The 26,144-nt window shown below is 42.4% G+C and overlaps 1 protein-coding gene across 2 annotated transcripts in view; it reads right to left on the bottom strand.

The window, feature by feature from the left end:
- LOC124798390 (caspase-7-like) overlaps positions 1-26,144 on the bottom strand; it is a 218,376-nt gene that overhangs the window by 82,514 nt on the left and 109,718 nt on the right. For both annotated transcript variants that reach the window (XM_047261769.1, XM_047261780.1), the window contains exon 4: positions 14,401-14,573. In XM_047261769.1, the coding sequence (XP_047117725.1) occupies positions 14,401-14,573 (173 nt within the window). The remainder of the gene's footprint in view (positions 1-14,400; positions 14,574-26,144) is intronic.

The following is a 26,144-nucleotide window of genomic DNA, read 5'->3' as shown; positions in this document are numbered from 1 at the left end:
GACACCTGCATTCCTCGAAACTGAGAAAGAGCACCAACAAATGGAATCTTATATATACCGGACCATATGTTATTGTCAGTATACCAAATCCGGCATCGTACTTGTTGGCCTATTCCGATTCAAAAGGGGTAAAGGGTTTAGTCCCGCATAATGGTATCAAGAAATTTTTTGAAGGATCTTAAAACCTCGACACTGGACTTAAAGAAGAATCAAGAATGGATTTTTATGATTATTTGAGTGAATATATATAAATCTATATATTTATGTGGTTGATAGGTTAAGAGACAGTGAGATTACTTCTGTGATAGTTTAGTATAATCTTTAGAATATGTATCAGACTGTAGCATTTGCTAGTGTGTGTACGTATTGCCTATAAGAAACAGCCACAGGGAGTGTTAATGTGTTACTTAAAGTGCACCTATATTCTCTCAATACATAACAAACATATGAACATGTCGTGTGAAACTTTAAACGTAGTAATTATGTATAGAAGTACGTTGAAGGCAGGACGCGCGCTGATCGCGGTAAAAACAAGTGAAGTGTGAAGTGAAACTACAGTCGATAATATCACCGCCACGAACGGTTAAAGAAACTCGCTGATCGTGCGAGAGAAAATTTATTATATTTAAAAGTTCTCATTATGCATTCATTTTCAGTTGAATTAATTTAAGAGTTTTAATTGAATTTTTAAGAGTTGGGTTTCTTGTGTTTTCATATTATTGACATGATTGTTGAAAATATGTTTTCCATTAATGTTCATGAGAGAATGACAAAAGATTCTGCGAGTGGATGATGAGCTAAAGGAGCATACATCACCATTAATGCTGTTTATTTGCAGGTGGATCCGCAGATCAAATAACGATAGTAACAAAGATTAAAATATTTAAGATATTTGTACTGAAAGAATATCATTTTATGTGTATTCGATGTCATATGCCTATATTTTAAAATTTTCCTCGTGTATGAACTTGAATTTTATCCATAATTTCGTACTTGAAAACAAAATTCGGACAGATTCAGTGCCTTACTTCCACCTGAACTGCATCAAATCGAAGATTAGAGTAAGAAAATCTGTGGGAGGAATACATTCGGTACGTGCGACAGCAAAATTAAATTAACACAGTTTCTTTTGCAATACTTTGGACGATCTGAAGTTGTGATTCGGAACAACTTCAGAATTGAGGACGACAATAAAATTCGCGATTTTCAGGACTGTTGCATATTCTAGTCTAGTACAGATGGAAGAATACATGAATCAATTCAGACTTTGAATTCAACGATGAAATACGGACTTCAGTGGCTTAATCCACTCTCTCCCAGGGATTTATTCAGCAGAACCTTTTCTCATTCCACTTCAAACGTGTTCCATGTTCACGTCCCTGACCATCTGTTCCTGAGACCATCTTGCTGTTTCTACGGTAAATTACCAGCTTCTGTCCTGTACCGCCACTCATCACCTGTCCTCCGTACCGCATCCACCAAATGCTGTACGTCGCCTACCCACTGTCCGTACCCAGTGTTCCTATTTCATCGGTTCCACTACGAGATCTCCACCTACACCGTCGAAAGAAGAAATTAAAAAAAAATTTTTAAACACTGTTGTAAAGATTTTTTTTTGGCTATGAGGCACTTTTCTATCTACCTCTTCTATCAAATTTTTATAAATTTCAAAATCACTTTGTTTAGGCTTTTCTATCGTCTTTAGTACCTGAGCCGGGGTCTAATCTTCCGGGTTTTCCAGGGTTTTCCTGTGAAAGCCAGCTCCCAAATGGGTAGACCTTTTCCGTGATCATACTGATTTATATCTTTCCTGGTTATGTATGCAGGATGCGGATATACCCCGGTACATGTAAAAGTCACAGCCTAAGTATTCTGGTAACATACAGTCTTAACATGTTACCCATACACTCTATGGTAAATTTATAAAAAACTAATCTTCAAAATATTTCTCTTTTGAATAAACGAGCCAACAAAACTTACAGTTAGCTCGCAAAGTGTATTATCATTAACTTTGCTCGCTGCGAGGGGCAATTTTTATATCTCTTTATATTCTACTAATTATCCTTGCACAATTCTATGAGTGAATTACGTTTCATACTTGACCATCTGTATACTCGCAGAATCGATGCGAAAAGTAGTACAGTACTATTACTATTCCATGAGCGCATAATTACTCTTTGTAATATTCTCTCTGATGTGTGTTGGAAGGACTTCTAGGACTTTCTCCGTGCCGAATAGCCGCATTCAATAATTGTAATGTTGCTATCGGGATTACTGGAAGAAAGAGATTGAAAATACACTCCTGGAAATTGAAATAAGAACACCGTGAATTCATTGTCCCAGGAAGGGGAAACTTTATTGACACATTCCTGGGGTCAGATACATCACATGATCACACTGACAGAACCACAGGCACATAGACACAGGCAACAGAGCATGCACAATGTCGGCACTAGTACAGTGTATATCCACCTTTCGCAGCAATGCAGGCTGCTATTCTCCCATGGAGACGATCGTAGAGATGCTGGATGTAGTCCTGTGGAACGGCTTGCCATGCTATTTCCACCTGGCGCCTCAGTTGGACCAGCGTTCGTGCTGGACGTGCAGACCGCGTGAGACGACGCTTCATCCAGTCCCAAACATGCTCAATGGGGGACAGATCCGGAGATCTTGCTGGCCAGGGTAGTTGACTTACACCTTCTAGAGCACGTTGGGTGGCACGGGATACATGCGGACGTGCATTGTCCTGTTGGAACAGCAAGTTCCCTTGCCGGTCTGGGAATGGTAGAACGATGGGTTCGATGATGGTTTGGATGTACCGTGCACTATTCAGTGTCCCCTCGACGATCACCGGTGGTGTACGGCCAGTGTAGGAGATCGCTCCCCACACCATGATGCCGGGTGTTGGCCCTGTGTGCCTCGGTCGTATGCAGTCCTGATTGTGGCGCTCACCTGCACGGCGCCAAACACGCATACGACCATCATTGGCACCAAGGCAGAAGCGACTCTCATCGCTGAAGACGACACGTCTCCATTCGTCCCTCCATTCACGACTGTCGCGACACCACTGGAGGCGGGCTGCACGATGTTGGGGCGTGAGCGGAAGACGGCCTAACGGTGTGCGGGACCGTAGCCCAGCTTCATGGAGACGGTTGCGAATGGTCCTCGCCGATAACCCAGGAGCAACAGTGTCCCTAATTTGCTGGGAAGTGGCGGTGCGGTCCCCTACGGCACTGCGTAGGATCCTACGGTCTTGGCGAGCATCCGTGCGTCGCTGCGGTCCGGTCCCAGGTCGACGGGCACGTGCACCTTCCGCCGACCACTGGCGACAACATCAATGTACTGTGGAGACCTCACGCCCCACGTGTTGAGCAATTCGGCGGTACGTCCACCCGGCCTCCCGCATGCCCACTGTACGCCCTCGCTCAAAGTCCGTCAACTGCACATACGGTTCACGTCCACGCTGTCGCGGCATGCTACCAGTGTTAAAGACTGCGATGGAGCTCCGTATGCCACGGCAAACTGGCTGACACTGACGGCGGCGGTGCACAAATGCTGCGCAGCTAGCGCCATTCGACGGCCAACACCGCGGTTCCTGGTGTGTCCGCTGTGCCGTGCGTGTGATCATTGCTTGTACAGCCCTCTCGCAGTGTCCGGAGCAAGTATGGTGGGTCTGACACACCGGTGTCAATGTGTTCTTTTTTCCATTTCCAGGAGTGTATATTGTATGCTAATCAAGAGAATATATACTGAGCATTTAGATCAAAGGTGTGTATTATACATGTATTCTCTAATTGGAAATTAGCACGGAGGTGTCGTTTCGTTGGTAGTCAGAAGGGAACTTCCGATGAATTGGAAACGAACCTGCAATTATTAGATCCAAGAGCTCCATTATTTCATTGGATAATTAAACTCTATCACAGCAAACTTTCCGCTTTATCTGAGGTTTTCCGACTGACTACGCAACGCAAGAAAACCAAGACACAGGATTGCAGATCGCTTCGAATCATCGAGACTGCGGAAAAGGAGAGTCATCGTCCGATTCTGATTAAACAAGTAAAGCTTAATTATAACTTTCTTGAGCGACTGTGATGACTGTGATATGGCTGCTTATGAATGAGATCATTAATAAAATACTAATAACTAAATTTCCTCCTCAACAGCAACCAGTAAAAACACAATAATTAATTAAAATTATACTAGGCAAGTACATGGAAGAAAGATCATATACATAGGACAACATACTGCAGCATTCGTAGTTCATAAAACAATATGTGGAAAACTTAAATTCGGTGCTGGAAATGAATTTCAAGTTTGCCGTACACTAAAGAAGGAATCTGAGGGGGGTTTAAAAAAAATTACTTCTAGTCAGCAGTGGTAGCGGCTAAAAGTGATTTGTAAGAGAAAGGGAGAAAAAATCGTGCTAAAACGCCAAGAGTTCCTTCGATATCTAAGACATCAAATGGGATCATCTCATTTCTAATCCCAGCACTCGCAGGACTATCAGCAGGGGGTTCTTTGGCTGGTGGGGGAGGGGGGGGGGGGGCTGCTGCCACAGCTCGAACATGTGCATAACACAGAAGAGCTTCTACAGGCAGCTAAAATGCATAATATGTCAATGGAGGCTATCAATGAAGGAGAATATTTGTAAAAAAAAAAAAGGCCTTCTTACTGTACTTTAGAAAAGTGTAGAAATATTGTGTGGGTGGATGGTATATTAAACGAAGAGGTATTAACCCCTTAATGGCTGAATAAATTTGTAGATGAAAAATTAAAATCAAAAACTGTGGCGCTTTAGACGTGCCCGAAACACTCAGGAGGATGCACCACTTATCAGAAGCATTGTTAGTTTCCAGCACCTGTCGGCACTGGCGCTCTAAAACGGTCAACCTTCAACACACAGCATTGGTATGATGCGAATTCGCGACACTCGGAATTAAGGGGTAAAATCAAAGTGGGGAGGAAATAACTTTGTGGCACAACTTCACTAAATGAAAAACTTTGTGTAGGACAGTAAGATAAAACTACAGTAAGTTGGTGCAAGTGAATATCGTGTGGAACAGTTGCGCAGAGACGAAAACACTTGCTGCATCAGACCTGTCTTCGGAGTGAAAACCACAACGGATGGTGTAAGAATACTAAAATCGTTAAGCAAACATGAACATATACATCTGCATCATACTCCGCAAGCCACCTAACGGTGTGTACCCGAGCATACTTTTGGTAGGTACTTCTGGCACCACTAAGTAATTCCCCCTTCCCTGTTTTACTCGCGAATGGCGCATGGGAAGAATGTTTGTCGGCTAAGCTGTAACAACAACGACTCTGTACTATTGTACATAAAGTAATTCTTTTCATCTGATTTTACGATAAACTTGTGTAATTGATGTTCTGATTTCATTTCGTTTTGTTTCATGCCATTATGTTAAGAAAACTGTAAATAAGTTTCAATGTGAATATTAATGTTTATGTCAAATGTCAAGCAATATTGTAATAGAATTGAAATGTAACAAATGTTGAAACTGTTGTAAGATGTTTAAAATTGTAACTGTGTGTCTGCTCCATACGTAGGCAATGTGTTAGGATATGTAGAATGCAAAACCTCGGGTGAATACCCGGTCTGTCAGGGAGCGGTAAAAGGTGGATGGCAGGCGAGTGCGGGAAAATGCGTACGGGCACTGCACGGCACAACGGGCACAGTAGTAGCTGGAGTTTGGCACTGGTTTGAGCAACATCTTCTGGAGCGAGGAGGCTCTCCTGGAAGACATAGCTTCACTGAGCCTCGGGTATGCCGTTCCAACGCCCACACAGCATGGCAAAATTTCATAGGCACTAAATGGAAAAGCATTGCTACGCTAAGAAGAATTAAAGTGCCGATACGTCAAGAGCCATAGCTGTGGTTGAATGTGTCCTCTGTTCCTCGCCATCTTGCCGCCCGCCAACCGCCGCATCGAAACTAGCAGGTTGAAAGTTTTAGTACTGTATTCGTATGGATCAGAGAGTGGTGTTTGTTTAGTGCAATAATAACCTAAATTTTACCAGATCTTTTCCATCGTTTAATTATCCTCACAACTAACCTAGACAGGGTCCTTTCCAAACATTGTGCAATCCGAGTGACCCGAAATGAAAATTAAAAATTGCGTTAATAATAATTATTTGCTGAACTAGCTATATTAGAATGATGTTTAAAGAAAGGTTTTGTTAATGAACCAGTAAATGAATAGCGAAGGTTTAACGAAGTCGAATGATAACTTTAGTATTGATATAGTGATGAAGTTTATTATTTCGAGACAGATTTAAAGGCATTTCAATGAACAGTAAATAAGATGAAAAGAGTAGTTACTTATATACTGGAAATCTTGAATGAATAATAAATTCAGTAACCATTTTTAAAAAAATACAATGATCATAACAGTTTCACGGTCGAATTCTGAAGTGATCTAAATTGGTCTGACCAGCAAAAGTTAAAAGTCAATATAAAAGTCAAAACTTATCAGTGTTTTATCTTTATCAAAATTGACATTTTGTGTGTGGCATGAAAGCACAATTTCTAGGGTAACCTATGCCTGATTTTAATCAGATTAATAGACAGTATAAAGTTTTGTAGTAAACATTATATTGTAGTGTTATGTATTCATGATTTTCCATATCAGTACAGAACGTGAAACTATCAGTTCAATAGATTTTCTGGTTCTAAAATTCTACTGTATTATGCAGTGTTACAACTTGTTGTTTTGCGTGAATATATACCAACTTGTGCAGGGAAGAAACTCAGTTAATACCTAATTAGGCTGGCGACCGTAATACTGTCACATTGGTAGCAACTTCTGGTTTGCTTTTGATCCTTTGATCCATCCTGACGTGTAATTGCATTTCGAACTTACTTGCCACCATTCAGGTACACGCGGTCGATATCTATGCGAAAATCCTTTCTCATAAGGTGAATCCCGATAACTTACCATAGCACAGGCTTTAACGAGTACTGTGTCAGGCATTACAAAGCCTCTGTGTTACCTCTAATTTCTCGAATTTTCTCTTCGTGATCATTTCACGAGATATGTGTGGAAGGAAGTACTATGTTGTTCGTCTCTTGCCGGAAAGTTATCTCTCGAAATTTCAATAGCAAACCTCTCTGTGATGCAGAATCCCTGTCTTGTAGTGTTTGCCACTGGGGTCTGTTGAACATATCTGTAATGCTCTTACGCTGACTAAATGGTCTCGTGACCAAACGCGCCGCTCCTCGTTGGATCTTCTCCATCCCTTCTACCATTCGTAACTGATAAGCGTCCCAGACTGATAAACACTACTCAAGAATCGGTCGAACAGATGCCTTACAAGTCACTTTCTGCGTGGATGATTTACATTACCTTAAGATTCATAGTAGAATCTCAGTCTGGCATCTACTTTTCCTACTATTTGTTTTATATGGTCATTTCACTTCAGGATCGCTCTGGATAGTTACTCCTAGATATTTAACTGCAGATGCTGTTTCCAGTGAGCTGTCATCAGTAGTGCAGCTGGACAGTAATAAATTTCTTTCTCTATGTATGCGCAATGCCAACGGCCTTGCCGCAGCGGTAACACCGGTTCCGGTCAGATAACCGAAGTTAAGCACTGTCGGGCTGGGCTAGCACTTGAATGGGTGACCATCCGGCCTGCCGAGCGCTGTTGGCAAACTAGGTGCACTCAGCCCTTGTGAGGCAAATTGAGGAACTATTTGATTGAGGAGTAGCGGCTCCGGTCTCGTAAACTGACATACGGCCGGAAGAGCGGTGTACTGATTAGATGCCCCTCCATATCCGCATCCATGACGCCTGTGAGCTCAGGATGACACGGCGGCCGGTCGGTGCCGCTCGGCCCTCATGGCCTGTTCGGACGAAGTTTAATTTAGTTTTAGTTTTATGTATGAGCAATGTGCTACATTTATTTACGTTGATTGTCAACTGGCAGGGCCTGCATCGTTCATCAATCCTCTGCAAATCGATACTATCTACTGGCGTTGCTACTTTCTGAACGGCAGTGTGTGCGGTGTCATATGCCTTCCTGAAGTGAAAGGACACGGGTTATGAGCGCTGTTAAAATGGAATGATCATATAAAGTTGATCGTCGGTAAAGCAGATGCCAGACTGAGATTCATTGGAAGAATCCTAAGGAAATGCAATCCGAAAACAAAAGAAGTAGGTTACAGTACACTTGTTCACCCACTGCTTGAATACTGCTCACCAGTTTGGGATCCGTACCAGATAGGGTTGATAGAAGAGATAGAGAAAATCCAACGGAGAGCAGCGCGCTTCGTTACAGGATCATTTAGTATTTGCGAAAGCGTTATGGAGATGATAGATAAACTCTAGTGGAATACTTTGCCGGAGAGACGCTCAGTAGCTCGGTACGGGATTTTGTTGAAGTTTCGAGAACATACCTTCACCGAGGAGTCAAGCAGTATATTGCTTCCTCCTACGTATATCTCGCGAAGAGACCATGAGGATAAAAAGAGAGAGATTAGAGCCCACACAGAGGCATACCAACAATCTCATTTTCCACGAACAATATGAGACTGGAATAGAAGGGAGAACCGATAGAGGTACTCAAGGTACCCTCCGCCACACACCGTCAGGTGGCTTGCGGAGTATGGATGTAGATGTAGATCTGCCAACGTGTGTAGTGCCAACAGAAAAGTTCGGAGGCGGTGGTGTTTTGGTGTGGTTATGGTTTTCATGGAAGGGGCTTGCACTCCTTGCTGTTTTGAGTGGCACTATCATAGTGCAGGGCTACATTGATGTTTAAGCACTTTCTTGGCCTCTCTCCCTCCATTTATCCCTCCTATCAACTCTGATCCTCACCTCCCTCTCCCTTCCTCTGTCCTTTCCCCGGGCATCCTCTTCCCCCCTTCCATCCTGTTTTTCCCCATCTACCCTATCTCTGCCTCCTTTCTCTCCCCCGAGTGTTTTTCGATCTCCCCTTTTTTCCTTTTCTCCGGCTCCCCCTTTTTTCCTTCTCTCTCCTCTCCCCCTTTCTCAACCTCATAGATCCGGGTCTCCCTCCCCCCCCCCCCCCTCTGCCGCCATGTCACCTGTATATTGCTGTTGTAAGTGAGCATTCAGTGTTGTTTGTCCCTGTCAGTGTTGCAAACGGCCACCATACTGTCGCTAGTTTGTGTTTTTTATCTCGTGCGAACAGAAACCAGACTGTCGCCATGTTTTTTAATTGTGCCTGTCTCGTTCCTGTGTATCTTCATCTGCATCGCCACCGCAGTGTTTTTATATTTTTTAAATTCCCAACCATCTCCCATTTTACAGTTTTTTCACAATGTCACCGTTTTATCGTCTGTTTTTCTTGTTTGTTTATATTCTCATTATGTTTTTTAACTTTTCTGTAGGCTGTAGAGCAGCATATTACGCTGCTGCCAGCCCCCCCTCCCCCCCCCCCCGCCTCCCAAGGGGGAGGGGGGGGGAATTGAAATACAATACAGAAAAAAATAAAGAAAATAAAGTAATGTGATACACGATGTGATGTCATACAACATGACACAGTCCATCGTGTAATCCAGCACGGCATTTCTTTTGTCGTACTATATGACACAACATGACATTAAAGTTTAGAATGCATACATCAACACTCAGGGATACTTCATATTATAAATACATCCCCACCCTCAGACACTTGCTATTGTAAATCCATCCAACTCTCTAGAAGCACATAAATTTGTGTCTTATTTGTTCTTACAGCCCTCTCCATGCATGAAACAGGGGACGAGTTTGAGGGAGAAATGATGCCCTCGGGGAATAAAATCATCACCCCCCCCTCTCCTCCCACCCAGATATCAAAAAATGGATGGGACGATACACCCCCAGAAATGATGTTCTTCAAAAAACGCTTTTTTAGCTATTACATGTATGCTCTTCAGACAATGCTATTATATTTTGTACGCTATGGTTGACGAATCTTCTGGATTTTGGGCACAGGAGCAGGGATTTTAGCCTATAAATTGCAATATGCAAGTGTACCAACACGATGCAAGTAAGAGACCTCGCTACGCTGAGGGAGTAGGGTTAACTCGTAAAGAAAGCGGGATTATGTCAAGATGTTTTGATTTAAATGTCCTTGAAGGTATCAGATAAATCGAAAATCTAGTACCCTTCTTTTACATCACTAACACTGTCCAGGACATTTTAGCCTTTTTTTGTGCTTTGGTAGGAGTACTTCTCATTCTGGTTTCCAACTTCTTCTCTACCAGAATTTTGACATTAGACCGCCCTAGCTTGGCAACCGATGTAGATTTTTGATGACCTGGGCGTCGACTGACCCAGTATAGATTTTTTTTATTATTTTTCGAACCATACTGCTTGAGTTCGGCATCCTTAGTCTGGCTACTCTGCAGTTACCTGGGGCATAAAATAACAGAAAACATGAACACGATACCGAACTAAATATTAAGTACTGCGTGAAGTACACAGGGTATATAAAAATGGTAACTATTTGTTATTTGAGATATGTGCGTGAATAGCAAACTATCGTGTTTTACATGGTTCCCGCTAGGTAGTAGCGGTGTGCGCCCACTTCAGTTCTAGTAAAAATAATGTCGGGACAACAGAAAGCGTTTTGTGTTCTACGTTTTGCGCAGTGCGTGTCAGTAATAACTGTTCAGCGCAACTTTCATACTAGGTATGGTGTGGATCCCCCTGTAGGCACAGAGCATTAGACGATGGCATGAACGAGTCCAAGAAACAAGTTGTTTGTGTAAAGGCCAATCGCCGAGCCGTCCCCGATTGTCTGACACAGACGTCGAACGCATCCGCTATCGTTTCACAAGGAGTCAGCAGAAATTCGTTCACCGTGCAGCTCAAGAGCTCAACAAGCCCCCGATGTCCGTGTGGCGTATATTGCGTCGACGTTTACACATGAAACCAAACAAAATTAGCTGCTGCAAGCTCTTCGTGAAGGTGACAGACGACAACGTGTGAAGTTACGTAATTTCGTTCTTGGCAAGATAAAGGGTGACAACTTTCTTCCACTTTTAGCGTTTAGTAACGAGGCAACATTCCATTTAAATGGAAAGGTGAACCGTCAGAAAATGAGAATATGGGATACGAAACAACCACATGAAGCAGTACAACATGAGAGGGACTCTCCAAAAGTTAATGTGTTTCGTGCAGATTCACAGGAAAAGGTGTATGGTCCATTTTTTCTTTGCCGAGAACACTGTTACAGGTAGCACATATTTCGAGATGCTTGGAAACCTTCTTTCCCCACAGCTGGAGGCTGATCGAATTACTTCATTTACCAAAAGGATGCGTCAGCGCCACAATGGCATCTGGGAGTTCGAGAATTTTTAAATCAAAGGATTACTGAATGACAGATCGGTCAAACTGAACCAATTGATTCAGTCTTACATTACTGGCCTCCAATGTCAGCAGACCTGACTATATGTGATTATTTCTTGTGGTGGCTTACAAAAGACTGTTTCTGTGCCTCTGTCAAACAATGAATGAACTGAGACATCGCATAACAGCAGCTGTGGAAGCTGTAACTCATAACATGCTCGGTGCAGTGTGCACAACCTGAATACCGCATTGACATATGCCGTACGTCCCATGAACACCTATGAAAAGGTATGAAAAAAACTTTTTGAGTTTCTCGTGAGTCAAAAAACAAAATTCATTGTATATGTTTATTTGTTTCAGAAATGTAGACGTTCCAAATCGGATGATTCTTTTAGATATACCCTGTATGATAAAAATTATATATGTAAATAGTTCATATTATGTAGATAACTTTACGATACAAATGTGTTACATAAATAAACTTGCTTAAAACCTTACTATATTGCAGGGCGAGCGATTCACACAACAAATAGCAAACTACTGAAAAGCACACATCCTGTTATTTTTTCAAGTTTTTGTCTTTGTTTATTTAAAACATGCATCAGTAAAAATTGAAAACTAAGAAACCATCGCTAGAAAACCTCACGTGAATAATTTTGCAACAACCAATCTGAATTAAGTATGAATATAACTGTCTGAAATAAGTAGAACTGCAAAACAATGTGTGCACAACAAAATATTATCAACATTTCAATCCTGTACGAAAACTGACGAACTTATCTTGTTTTGTACGAAAATAAATTTTCTACAAGATAGCATCGTAATTTTTTTTACGAAAATGCAGTAAAACATCATCTGTTAGTTAGAAATTAGGTGGCTTTTCCTGACAAATATTTTTACAACAGTTTTCGGGTTAGTTTAATTTCCTGCGTGGCCATCGATAAAGCTTTAAATGATCGATTACGGATTCCTGACTGGAAATAGAGGAAGAAAGGCGCCATAAACTTGTGTCCGGAAATGCATCATTGCCACGGTAAATAGCGCTGACGATTGAAAGGTCCTCTGACCACGCGCCGTGTGTTCTTTGTGTGTTGCAGGCTGTGTGGCTAACACAGCGTGCTGTAAGCAGCAAAATGGTCCGTCATTTATGTCGGGAACAAGCCGAGTTGGTGTTTTGGGTGGGGCTAAGTGGATGGAAACGGCTGAGAGGAAGCACAACTATACTAAAACAAGTACTTTCACAGACACCAACCACATCACGTAACATTTCAAGCCCTTTCTGGGTGGCTGTACACTACTGGGCATTGCTACACTAAGAAGAAATGCAGATGATAGACGGGTATCCATTGGACAAATATATTATACTAGAACTGACATGTGATTACAATTTCACACAATTTGGGTGCATAGATCCTGAGAAATAAGTACACAGAACAACCACCTCTGGCCGTAATAATGGCCTTGATACGCCTGGGTATTGAGTCAAACAGAGCTTGGATGGCGTGTACAGTGCCCATGCAGCTTCAACACGATACGACAGTTCATCAAGAGTAGTGACTGGCGTATTGTGACGAGCCACTTGCTCGGCAACCATTGACCAGACGTTTTCAGTTGGTGAGAGATCTGGAGAATGTGCTGGCCAGGGCAGCAGTCGAACATTTTCTGTATCCAGAAAGGCCCGTACAGGACCTGCAACATGCGGTTGTGCATTACCCTGCTGAAATGTAGGGTTTCACAGGGATCGAATGAAGGGTAGAGCCACGGGTCGTAACACATCTGAAATGTAACGTCCACTGTTCAAAGTGCCGTCAATGCGAACAAGAGGTGACCGAGACATGTAACCAATGGCACCCCATACCATCACGCCGGGTGATACGCCAGTATGGCGATGACGAATACACGCGTCCAGTGTGCGTTCACCGCGATGTCGACAAAGACGGATGCGACCATCATGATGCTGTAAACAGAACCTGGATTCATCCGAAAAAATGACGTTTTGCCATTCGTGCACCCAGGTTCGTCGTTGAGTTCAATATCGCAGGCTCTCCTGTCTGTGATGCAGCGTCAATGGTAACCGCAGCCATGGTCTCCGAGCTGATAGTCCATAATGCCGCAAACGTCGTCGAACTGTTCGTGCAGATGGTAGTTGTCTTGCAAACGTCCCCATCTGTCGACTCAGGGATCGAGATGTGGCTGCACGATCCGTTACAGCCATGCGGATAAGATGCCTGTCATCTCGACTGCTAGTGATACGAGGCCGTTGGGATCCAGCACGGCGTTCCGTATTACCCTCCTGAATCCACCAATTCCATATTCTGCTAACAGTCATTGGATCTCGACCAACGCGAGCAGCAATGTCGCGATACGATAAACGGCAATCGCGATAGTCTACAATCCGACCTTTACCAAAGTCGGTAACGTGATGGTACGCATTTCTCCTCCTTACACGAGGCATCACAACAACGTTTCACCAGGCAACGCCGGTCAACTGCTGTTTGTGTATGAGAAATCGGTTGGAAACTTTCCTCATGTGAGCACGTTGTAGGTGTCGCCACCGGCGCCAACCTTGTGTGAATGCTCTGAAAAGCTTATCATTTGCATATCACAGTATCTTCTTCCAGTCAGTTAAATTTCGCATCTGTAGCACGTTATCTTCGTGGTGTAGCAATTTTAGTGACCATAGTGTATGATCATAAGGCCTTTCAGACAGACGACCGTATATGGAGGTGGCGGACGGTGCGTACGCCAGATCTGGAGTACCGGAATCTACAGGATACTGAGAAGAACTCTAGTAAGAGCTCGAAGAGAGGCCAGAACGTGCGAAATAGTGCGGCGATCCATGTTAAAAACTGACTACAATTTGGGTTCTGCTTGTCGGGAACTGCCATTTTTGTCTCCTTCGTTCTCCTGAAATTTGTATCATTTCTCCCCAGACTGCCTTAATACATAACGTGTTAATCGTGAAACTAGCTGCTACTATGAATCAAACTGATTTCACACCAACAAACCGGAAGATTCCACAGGATATGAACAGCTACCAAGACATGCAAATGCACTTAGAGTGCATTTGTCGACCTACCTGTATGAAGAAGAGTTTGGGTTTCCCAACAAGGCGTGGGCACTGAGCGGGGCTGAAAGGTTCCAGAAGGTCGCTGACATGATACTCCTGGTCTTTTGCAAACAGCACATTATTCGCACCACCATGCGAAAGCACAGCCACTGCAACGCAGTTGACGTGGTCCTCCTCGGCCACTGTAACCACAGATGTACTTATGTTACGGCGAAATTTCACTGTTCTCATTTAATTTTCATTTACACTTTAAGACAAAAACTACTCAAGACGAAGAAGTTACACAAGTTGGTCACGAACCGATAATCATACATGCATCAACAGAGAATGCAACATTGTTAACTTTAGCGGCCTATGGACGAATGTATGACGCTTCAGCACAATTTCACTGCACAGCTGGCAGGAAAGTAAACAGGGTATATGTCGATACCAGGGCATCAAGTCTGCAAATTTCATCCGTATACTCAGTTGGACGGTACGCCTCGCCGACAGGCACGTGAGTGATATACTCAGTTAACAGCATTTGGGAGAGGATGTACCAGGTCTGTTCAGAAAACTCCAGAAATTTGTCCACAATTTTTTTCTACGCTTACCTTTTACTTATTGTGCATGGTCTCCTTCGAAATGTTCTCCACAATTGATGCACCGCTCCCAACACTGTTTCCATTTCCGGAAGTAGTCCTGGCATGCCACTTGCTGGAATGCGCGAAGCGCCGTCTGCGAATTTTCTTTTATTTCGTCTATAGTTGCAAATCTTCTACCTTTCAACTTTGGAAAGAAAAGGAAAACGTCCACAGGTGCCAGGTCTGGAAAGTGCGGACGATGAGGCAGGACAGTAATTTCATTTTCTGTGCAATAGTCACGCCCCAACAGGGGTGAATATGCGGGTGCGTTATCCTGTAATGCCGGAAATGCATATCCTCCTATTTCCATCTATTGTACTATACATTTTTTTCCTTATTTTGTTACCTGAAGATATGACATTTCTGTGTCTTTATATATTGTAAATGTTTTACTGTGTGTGTGTGTGTGTGTGTCGATGTATAATTGGTTTGTTTTGTAAATATTATTTGTATTTTTCTGCTGGGTCTGGCCTAGGGAAAACTATGCTATCGAACGATTACATCGATAGGTCGTGTGGAGAACCAAAGTGTTTAGGATCTTTGGTAGTGTTAACTCTACCGCATGGAGCGCGGGCAGAGAGAGTCTGGCTGGACTAGGGCGGTGGTGCAGGTGTGTTGTGTGACGCTCCCACGAGTTGCCGCGCTTTCGGGGTTTGGCAGCGTGTAATTGCGCTCGACTGGCTATGATAATTTCTGACACGGTGTCGCGGACGAGAAACATTAGCAGGCACACATCAAGAGCCCGTTTCGCCTGGTGACCGTGTCGAGAAGAAGGCACGCCAACATCCAGCTTCTGCAACAGCTACGGCCGACAATGAGTGACTGTCGCCACCTCCTCGATCGATGACTTCAAACATTTAATCAACCAACAAGAACGACTAAAAGCACGTAAAGTTTTAGAACTGTATGGCAGCAATCAGCTTTTCAAACTGTTGCATCACAAAAATACAGCAACTTAGCATGAAACTTTGTTGCTCACTGTCCCAATTGCATTACCACACAGGGTCCCTTCCTTTTCCGGAATGAACCCAAGTGTCGTTGAAATTCATACGTCAGCATTAAAGTAATATCATTCGATTTCACTGCATTAATTTCAAAGTTCAGTTAAAGTATTCATAGCTGGCTACAGTATTTAGATTGCACAAGCACAAATTAAGAGTGCGAGTTTTGTTACCGTATTTTAGCTTACCTGTGACTGCAGCTCACCTTGGTACGTACTAAATTTTACTATTGTTAATTGTTCAGAATCATTTAATTCAAGTTCAAAGTTAAATCTCTTATTTCTAAATTGCGTGGATTCAAGTAGCTTTTGAATGGATTGTTGAGGTAGCCCAAGACTAACCTTATTTTATTGAATTTCGAAGTGCTTCAGAAACAAAGTTCACTATTAATTTCAGTCACTAAATTAACTTTCAGTTTTCCAGTTTTATTAATTCTTTTGCTAAATTAAGTCAGAGTGTAGCGAAATTTATTACTTCTGACAAACATTCAGACTTCACACAACACGTGTCAACCTTCAGTTGCCGCGCTTTTAGTGCTAATTATATGTGCATTAATCTTTCATTTTCAGTTACTATAGTAGTTGTTCATAATAGGACTGGCGACCGTAATTTTCCCCAAATCTCAAATATCTAATTAACGCCAATTAATTGTTAACATAACGACTGCACATTTACTTTCTTTATTAATTTGACCCTTTTCTCAAAATTAATTTCCACCCATTTCATTTGCATTTTTCCTTTCATTTAGATGTAACCCTTTCCTCCCTCTTTACCGACAAATTGACTTCGGTGACGATTGCTTTTCCCAAATTTCCATTAGGGGCACGCGGTTTAATTTTTCACTGTCATTTAGGTCGATAAGTGAGGGGGAAGTTACAATCCTCATGCAAGAACCATGAATTGTCTCGCCGCATTTCAGGCTGTTTCCTTCTCACACTTTCCTGCAAGCGTCGAAAACGTTCCGATAGTGCCAGTGAAGCGATTAAACTGCCACGCTGTCTAACGCGCTGCTTCCCGAGCGGGAGGCATGCCGGTCCCCGGCACGAATCCGCCCGGCGGATTAGTGTCAAGTGCCGCCCCAGTCTGTGGATGGTTTTTAAGGGGGTAGGACGTCAAACGGGCCGACTTGGAGCAGGAGAGGCATCACAGGAACTTTTAATTTCCGGTGTCTATACTTTTACAAATAAATTCATAAAACTTTGTCAGCATGACCAGGAAGATTTCAGGATTCACACTCATTGCGGTGGAAGTTTCAAAACATAACAAAATAAATTTTTTTACGTGTGAAATTTCATCATTTTTTCACTTACTAAAGGCTGCATTTGTTACCATAGGTACACTTTTCTTCATAAGTTAGAGAGATTCTTTGATGAATTTTGCACAGCATACATACCATACTTACAGGTGTACGAAACTCTAGAATTTATTTATGAAAAAACGAACGAGCTGTTGTATTTTAAATTTCATGTTTAGAAAAAACACAAATTTTGTAGTTAATTACCTCAATTTTTACCGTAGTTTTTAATAGATTTGGAAAATTCTAGAGTTCCATACACCTTTAAGTATGGTTTGTATGCTGTGCAAAATTCATCGAAGAATCTCTCTTAGTTATGAAGAAAAGTGTACCTATAGCAACAAATACTGCCATTAGTAAATGAAAAAAAATGATGAAATTTCACATGTAAAAAAAATTATATCGTTATGTTTTACAACTTACACTGCTAAGAGTGTGAATTCTGAATCCTTCCTGGTCATGCTGACAAAGTTTTATAAATTTATTTGTAAAAGTATAGACAGTGGAAATTGAAATGTCCTGTGGTGCCTCTCCTGCTCCAAGTCGGCCCGTTTGACGTCCTACCCCCCTTAAGGTGGTTTTCCGTCTGCCTCGGCGAATGCGGGCTGGTTCCCCTTACTCCGCCTCAGTTACACTTTTCAGCGATTGCTGCACAAACACTGTCTCCACGTTCACGTACACCATAATTACTCTAGCACGTAGACATTTAGGGTTACATTTGTCTGGTATGAGACGTTCCCAGGGGGGTCCAATGGTGGCCCCGAACCGCACAATAACCATGGTTTTGGTGTGGTGCGGCGGTGGGGTGAGTGGACTGCTGTAGCCTGTTGTGGGGTTGTGAACCACTGAGTGCTACAGTGGGGACGATCTCTCTCCGTTGTTTCTAGGTCCCTGGTTCAACACACACACACACACACACACACCATCGATTAACAGTTTGTCCCCGTGGCACGAATTCATGATGAACTAATCCTTCAAAGTGAAAGAAAACTATGGCAGTGACATTTGATCAGACCTGGAAAGCATTTTTGGTCTTCGAGAACCTTTCCCGACATATTGTGAAGATTGAACCTTGGTCTCACCATCATAAACGTAGATTCACGTTTCATCACCAGTTATGGTTCTCTTAAGCAACATGTCGTTCTCATTTGCGCGATCCAAAAGCTCTACACAGATTACAAGGTGAATGTATATCTGGTCTTGACTCATGAGCCGTGGGACGAAATTGGCGGCAACATGATCCATTCCAAGATGCTGTGTCAGGATTTCATGACATGACCCAACTGAAATGTTACATTCTTCTGAAATCTCTCGGACAGTCAGTCTTCGACTGGCCCGCACATTTTCGTTGAAGTTCCTGATATGAGCGACGTCGGTAGATGTCGATGGGCGTCCTGAACGAAGGTCATCTTTCATTCCCGTCCGGCCATTTTTAAACCCTGTGAACCATTCGTAACACGGAGTACCACTTTAAGCACTCATTACCACAGGCTTCCTGCACCATTTGGCGTGTCTCCGTAAAGGGTTTCTTGAGTTTCATTCAAAATTAAAATGCAACCACCTCGAAATTCGCCAACTGTGCGACACAACTTTCTAGTCCATACAGCACTTGTAACACCGAAAATACAGATAAGATACCTTGTGCACCATCCAAAAATTTTCGGTGTTTAATAGTCGTTGATAACTTGTACTGTACTTCTGATTCTGAAGCTGTAATCTGTATTACAGGAACTGTTTTTACTAAGTAATCGATGTACTTGTGCATTATTTCTGACTTATACAGAGTGGTCCACTGATCGTGACCGGGCGAAATATCTCATAAAATAAGTGTCAAACGAAAAAACTACAAAGAACAAAACTTGTCTAGCTGGAAGGGGGAAACCAGATTGCGCTATGGTTGGCCCACTAGATGGCTCTGCCATAGCTCAAATGCATATCAACTGCGTTTTTTCTTAATTGCAACCCCCATTTTTTATTACATATTCGTGTAGTACGTAAAGAAATATGAATGTCTTAGTTGGAATACTTTTTTCACTTTGTGATATATGGCGCTGTAATAGTCACAAACATATGGCTCACAATTTTAGACGAACAGTTAGTAACAGGTAGGTTTTTTAAACTAAAATACAGAACGTAGGTACGTTTGAAAATTTTATTTCGGTCGTTCCAATGTGATACATGTACCTTCGTGAACTTATCATTTCTGAGAACGCATGCTGTTACAGCGTAATTACCTGTAAATACCACATTAATGCAATAAATGCTCAGAATGATGTCCGTCAACCTCAATGCATTTGGCAATGCGTGTAACGACATAAATGGGGGCCAATTATCCTTCCTCCCATAATGCCGCACCACACATTAACCCGCCAAGGTCGCTGATGATCCACTTGTCGCACCCATCGTGGATTTTCCGTTGCCCAGTAGTCCATATTATGCCAGTTTACGTTACCGCTGTTGGTGACTGACGCTTCCTCGCTAAATTGAACGCGTGCAAAAAATCTGTCATCGTCCTGTAATTTCTCTTGTGCCCAGTGGCACAACTGTACACGACGTTCAAAGTCGTCGCCATGCAATTCCTGGTGCATAGAAATATGGTACGGGTGCAATGGCTGTTGATGAAGCATTCTCAACACCGATGTTTTTGAGGTTCCCGATTCTCGCGCAATTTGTCTGCTACTGATGTGCAGATTAGCCGCGACAGCAGCTGGATCACCTACTTGGGCATCATCATTTGTTGTAGGTCATGGTTGACGTTTCACACGTGGCTGAACACTTCCTGTTTCCTTAAATAACGTAACTATCCAGCGAACCGTCCGGACACCGGATGGTGTCGTCCACGATACCGAGCAGCATACATAGCACACGCCCGCTGGGCATTTTGATCATAATAGCCATACGTCAACACGATATCGACTTTTTCCGCAATTGGTAAACGGTCCATTTCAACACGGGAAATTTATCACGAAGCAAATACCGTCCGCACTGGCGGAATGTTACGTGATACCACGTACTTGTACGTTTGCTACTATTACAGTGCCATGTATCACAAAGCGAAAAGAGTGGTCCAACTAAAACATTCGTATTTCTTTACGTACTACACGAATATGTAATAAAAATGGGGGTTCCTATTTAAAAAAACGCAGTTGATATCCGTCCGACCTATGGCATCTAGCAGGCCAACCATAGCGCCATCTGATTCCCCACTCAAGCTAGACAAGTTTCGTTCTTCGTAGTTTTTTCGTTTGACGCTTATTTCGTGAGATATTTGGCCCGGTCACGGTCAATGGACCACCCTGTGTAATCGATTGTAAATGAAAATATTGTAAATTTCTGGGTGGTAGCCAGGCGAACTTTACTTAAATGTATCGATAGCAACGACGAAATGGCAGTAGCGGTGCTGTTGTTAATCTTCACGTGTGTAGAGTCTCTGTCGCTTTGCGAAAGAGAGGAAGCAGCGTAGCTCGAGTGATGAAAGAGTGTGGAAGAGTTTATTGGGCGCTCCTGCCGACACGGTATGCAGCTTTGCTCTCGCCAGTGTAGACGCACCTGATTCGTTAACCGGCGAGTATTGAGAGTGCGGTCGGATTGGACAGGCGGAGGAAGCTGCTATTCTAGCTATTGCCTATACTGCATTTATCCGTGGCTCTGGAGAAGACTCAAACAGCAACAGCAGCAGCAGCAGCAGCAGCAGCAGCAGCAACAACAGCAGCTCAGCATTGTCGTCGGCTACATTCTTGGTCGTCCGCACAGCTACAACATCCTAAGACTGAACTAACAGATATAGGAATGCAGAGTGGAGCGGGACTTTTAATTTCGCCGCGCTACACTTGTTCCCTCAGATATACGAGGGCAGTTCAATAAGTAATGCAACACATTTTTTTTCTGAAACAGGGGTTGTTTTATTCAGCACTGAAATACACCAGGTTATTCCCCAATCTTTTAGCTACACAACACTATTTTTCAACGTAATCTCCATTCAATGCTACCATCTTACGCCACCTTGAAATGAGGGCCTGTATGCCTGCACGGTACCATTCCACTGGTCGATGTCGGAGCCAACGTCGTACTGCATCAATAACTTCTTCATCATCCGCGTATTGCCTCCCACGGATTGCGTCCTTCATTGGGCCACAAACATATGGAAATCCGACGGTGCGAGATCGGGGCTGTAGGGTGCATGAGGAAGAACAGTCCACTGAAGTTTTGTGAGCTCCTCTCGGGTGCGAAGACTTGTGTGAGGTCTTGCGTTGTCATGAAGAAGGAGAAGTTCGTTCAGATTTTTGTGCCTACAAACACGATGAAGTCGTTTCTTCAATTTCTGAGGAGTAGCACAATACACTTCAGAGTTGATCGTTTGACCATGGGGAAGGACACCGAACAGAATAACCCCTTCAGCGTCCCAGAAGACTGTAACCATGACTTTACCGGCTGAGGGTATGGCTTTAAACTTTTTCTTGGTAGGGGAGTGGGTGTGGCGCCACTCCATTGATTGCCGTTTTGTTACAGGTTCGAAGTGATGAACCCATGTTTCATCGCCTGTAACAATCTTTGACAAGAAATTGTCACCCTCAGCCACATGACAAGCAAGCAATTCCGCACAGATGGTTCTCCTTTGCTCTTTATGGTGTTCGGTTAGACAACGAGGGACCCAGCGGGAACAAACCTTTGAATATCCCAACTGTTGAACAATTGTGACAGCACTACCAACAGAGATGTCAAGTTGAGCACTGAGTTGTTTGATGGTGTTCCGTCGATCATCTCAAACGAGTGTGTTCGCACGCTCCGCCATTGCAGGAGTCACAGCTGTGCACGGCCGGCCCGCACGCGGGAGATCAGACAGTCTTGCTTGACCTTGCGGCGATGATGACACACGCTTTGCCCAACGACTCACCGTGCTTTTGTCCACTGCCAGATCACCGTAGACATTCTGCAAGCGCCTATGAATATCTGAGATGCCCTGGTTTTCCGCCAAAAGAAACTCGATCACTGCCCGTTGTTTGCAACGCACATCCATTACAGACGCCATTTTAACAGCTCCGTACAGCGCTGCCACCTGTCGGAAGTCAATGAAACTATACGAGACGAAGCGGGAATGTTTGAAAATATTCCACAAGAAATTTCCGGTTTTTTCAACCAAAATTGGCCGAGAAAAAAAATGTGTTGCATTACTTATTGAACTGCCCTCGTAAATTATACCGTCGCAGCGGTATGAGCGCTCGACGGCAGAGAAAATACTGAAATTGTAACTTTTTTTTTTCTATCCGTCTGTTGTCTCTCGAGAGCGGAAGCTTATGCAGACGTGATCTGATGAAGATGAAAAAAACTTATTAATGTGTAGACATATTGTGGAAGTTATGACATTTGGATGAGGGATGCAACGTAAAATAAATTGCATTTAATATCAAGACAGTTTTGTATACATTAGAAATTCCTGGACAATGAAACGTATTGCAAGATTTCGGAGCAGACTTTTCATGCAGAAATGAAGTAGGAGATTTTTGAAGACCTGAACGCCGCACGAAAGAAGACATGTTAACCTGGTAAAGGATGAACTCTCATCTACAACATTTCCCCCTGTCAGTTCCATTTTGTTATTCTCTGTTCTTTTTCAATAATTTTTGTAGTGGGAATTGGTTTAACTTTTGCTCAGAAACGCCACAAGGGCCACCCCAACAATAGCTTTTCCGAATCACAAAGTCTGATAGCTTTTCTGTAATATGAAGTCCGATTTGCATTTCATTCTTTCCCTTTTTCACGGTCATTTACGATTTTAAAACCCCCTTTTTATTCACCATTTCTTTTCTTTTCTTTTCTTCTCTTCTCTTTTTTCTTTTTTATTAAGCACTACAACTAGCTCCCGCGACAGGACACAATTTTCCGATGTGTCGTTTTTGAGCAAATTTGAAACTTTAATTTGCATTTTTTCCCAACAGAGAATAGCCAAAATCCTGAAGTTTAAATGGTAACTAAAAGACCAACCTTATTGTACCTAAGCAAATGATCATACAACAATATTGTAAAGAATTTTTGTAACTAATTCAATCTGTTTTTCTTTACATGGCATATATTTATGCAAAACTGTTATTTTGAGACCTTTTGGTGATTATCCGATAGAGATGTATTAAGAAAATCCATATTTTGACGAATACGATTGACGCAGAAGTGATTGACCAGCCGCTGCAGGACAGAAAATTTAATGGTGAGACACACAATTATGTTTCATTCAAACATTCAATAGCCAACTCCAGAATCCATTTTTCCCTTTCCACACATCCTGTAGTTGTCTTCTAGATTTTTCCAAAATTATCTATCTCTATTGTAGTTTGTGGTAATTATAGTATTGTTGTAGCATATGAAGATCACGAATTTGACCGCCAAACAGTCATTTGTTATGAAAAATTTTGTCCGCCCTGCGCGGCATCTTTCTCAACCATTGTTTGCAATAGAGCGATCATTTACATTGACGAGAAAATATTTCAATCTAAATTTGAGTCAAATCTTTATTAATCAGACTTATATTATTCCCTTTTTGACTTATGATTATACATCCTATTACAATGGAACGCGGTAAGGTAGAGATAGTTTCGGCAGATGAGTTAAGTGAAGTAGATTCATCGTTCAACCAACAAGAAAGTCCGCGTTTCCCTCCATGGACGAGTTCACAGTTCAATGCAATGATTTTGCCTCAAACTCGCAACATTTGTGATAATACACAGATGGCGACTTTAAATGATGAAATGTGGAATGGACGCGAGACTAGACCGTCAGTGCCATTGTTAACATCAATGTCAGAACCGAATATGAGACAAATTCAGCAATGTGACACAAATCGGACACAAGAAACTGACAAACTGGACCGACTATTAGAGTTATTTGCAGACATGAAATGAGACGTTAGTCAGAAAATTGACATATTAAACCATATTATGACCGAAAATTTTGAACAAACGACAAAACAGATGACAGAATTAAATAACACCACTCAACAGCTCAGCCAGCGATTTGAGACATTGTCCGACCGAGTCACTAAACAGGAAGAAACTTTGGTTACAATCACACATGAAACAAAAAACAATATCACCCAATGCGAGAATCAGTTAACTCAAACAGTTAATGTGCAGCAGGAAGTGAACACCCGTGTGGAAGAGTTAGCTCAGGCCCGCACTTCAGCTAGCTCCACCCAAGAAAGACTGACTGAAGAAGTGGGAAATATTACCCAACAGCTCACAATGGTAGTTCTTGAACAAACCCACCTCAAAGAAAAGCTAGAAAAATTAGAAGACCGAGAGGACCTCGCGTCACTTAACAACGACAGCAACATGGCCGAAAGAATTGTACATGAATGTAAATTGTGTGACGACTATCTGGACAAAAAACTTGAAACAATTACAAAGGACATACTTTCAAAAACAAAGACACATGTTAAAGACAAGACAAAACACATAGAAGACGAAGTGACAAAATTACGAGACAATGTTGTGCCGTGTTTGGCGATTGGTGCAAACGCATCGTCAGGGAACGACAAAACAGCTAAAACCATGGTTAATGACACAGACAGAACACCTATTGTGGAATCACCTATTTCAAGTCAAAATTACAATGTGCCGCTTTCATTTCCACCAAACGAGCAATATTACGGTACGACACCTAGAGTAGCAGGTGGCATAAATCACATCAATACAGTTACGCCAACCGGCATGGCCGATGGCACGTTTGTAAGGCATGGGTATTTCCAGACATTTTTCAGAGAGGACAAGCACAAAGTCCACCCTATTGTGTTTATTAGATCATTTGACGGTGTTTTCCCACGTAGTTGGTCAGAAGTCAATAAAATCAGATACGTCACCAATCTCATGAGAGGACGAGCAGCTAAGTGGGGTGCCGCTATGAAACAGCGGTGCCTTACGTTTGAACAGTTCGAACAAGCCTTCTTGGGACGAATTCTGGTCCGAGAATGAGCAACAGAGTGTAAGGAGAGAAGTGTGCAACCCCGAGACCTATGACCCTAAAAAAAGAGACATTAAGACAATACTTTGAGAGGTACCTAGACAAGACACCGTACTGGTCCAAACCAGCTGACTTGCCAGCGATAATTGACACTTGAAAAAGCCACTTATCCTTTCCATACCGAGACAGATTAATAGGAGTACCGCAGAATGACATTAAGACTTTCTTAAACTTCTTAGATCAAATGGACGTAGTTTACAGAGGCGATTCACGCTGTAATGGTACTTTGACTTCCGCAAAGTTATAATTTACGATCGCGCACGCAGAAGAGCGCTGCGCCAGCGACCGATTTTATAAATAATTTTGTTTTTTTTTTTTTTTTTTACTTTTGCGTAGTTTTTTTGTTTTTAAGAATTAATGGATGTGTCTCTCTCTCTCTTGTCTTGAAACGAAAGACGTGTAGTTTTCCGCGATGTGTTGAATGTGCTTTTGGTGAAAATTAAAATTACATTACAAAGCGATGTTGTTTCAATAGCTAATGAGGAGAAGATAATAAAAGGTAACACCACAATTGGCGTCCTGGTGACAGGACTTGCAATCTTCGGATCTGATACAAGTGCAGTTTGGATTTGATACAAGTGCAGTTTGGATTTGATACAAGTGCAATTATTATAAATTTTGGACATTTTATCTAATTTTAACCACTTAATAGCATCAGAAAATGAATTTGGACTAAGTCTCATTCATTTCAATTGTAATGTTACGTGCATGAAATTTACAACAATATTGTTTTCCCTGTTATTAATTTGTGTTAATTTTCATTTTCATGCTGAGGAAATTAATTTGGTAAAAAAAAGGGAAAAGGATAATGTTCCATAAAATAAT

The sequence above is a fragment of the Schistocerca piceifrons genome, chromosome 1 (genome assembly GCF_021461385.2).
Source record: "Schistocerca piceifrons isolate TAMUIC-IGC-003096 chromosome 1, iqSchPice1.1, whole genome shotgun sequence".
Classification (NCBI taxonomy): domain Eukaryota; kingdom Metazoa; phylum Arthropoda; class Insecta; order Orthoptera; family Acrididae; genus Schistocerca; species Schistocerca piceifrons.
The sequence above is the reverse complement of the archived record's forward strand: the minus strand, read 5'-3'. Positions and strand labels throughout refer to the sequence as shown.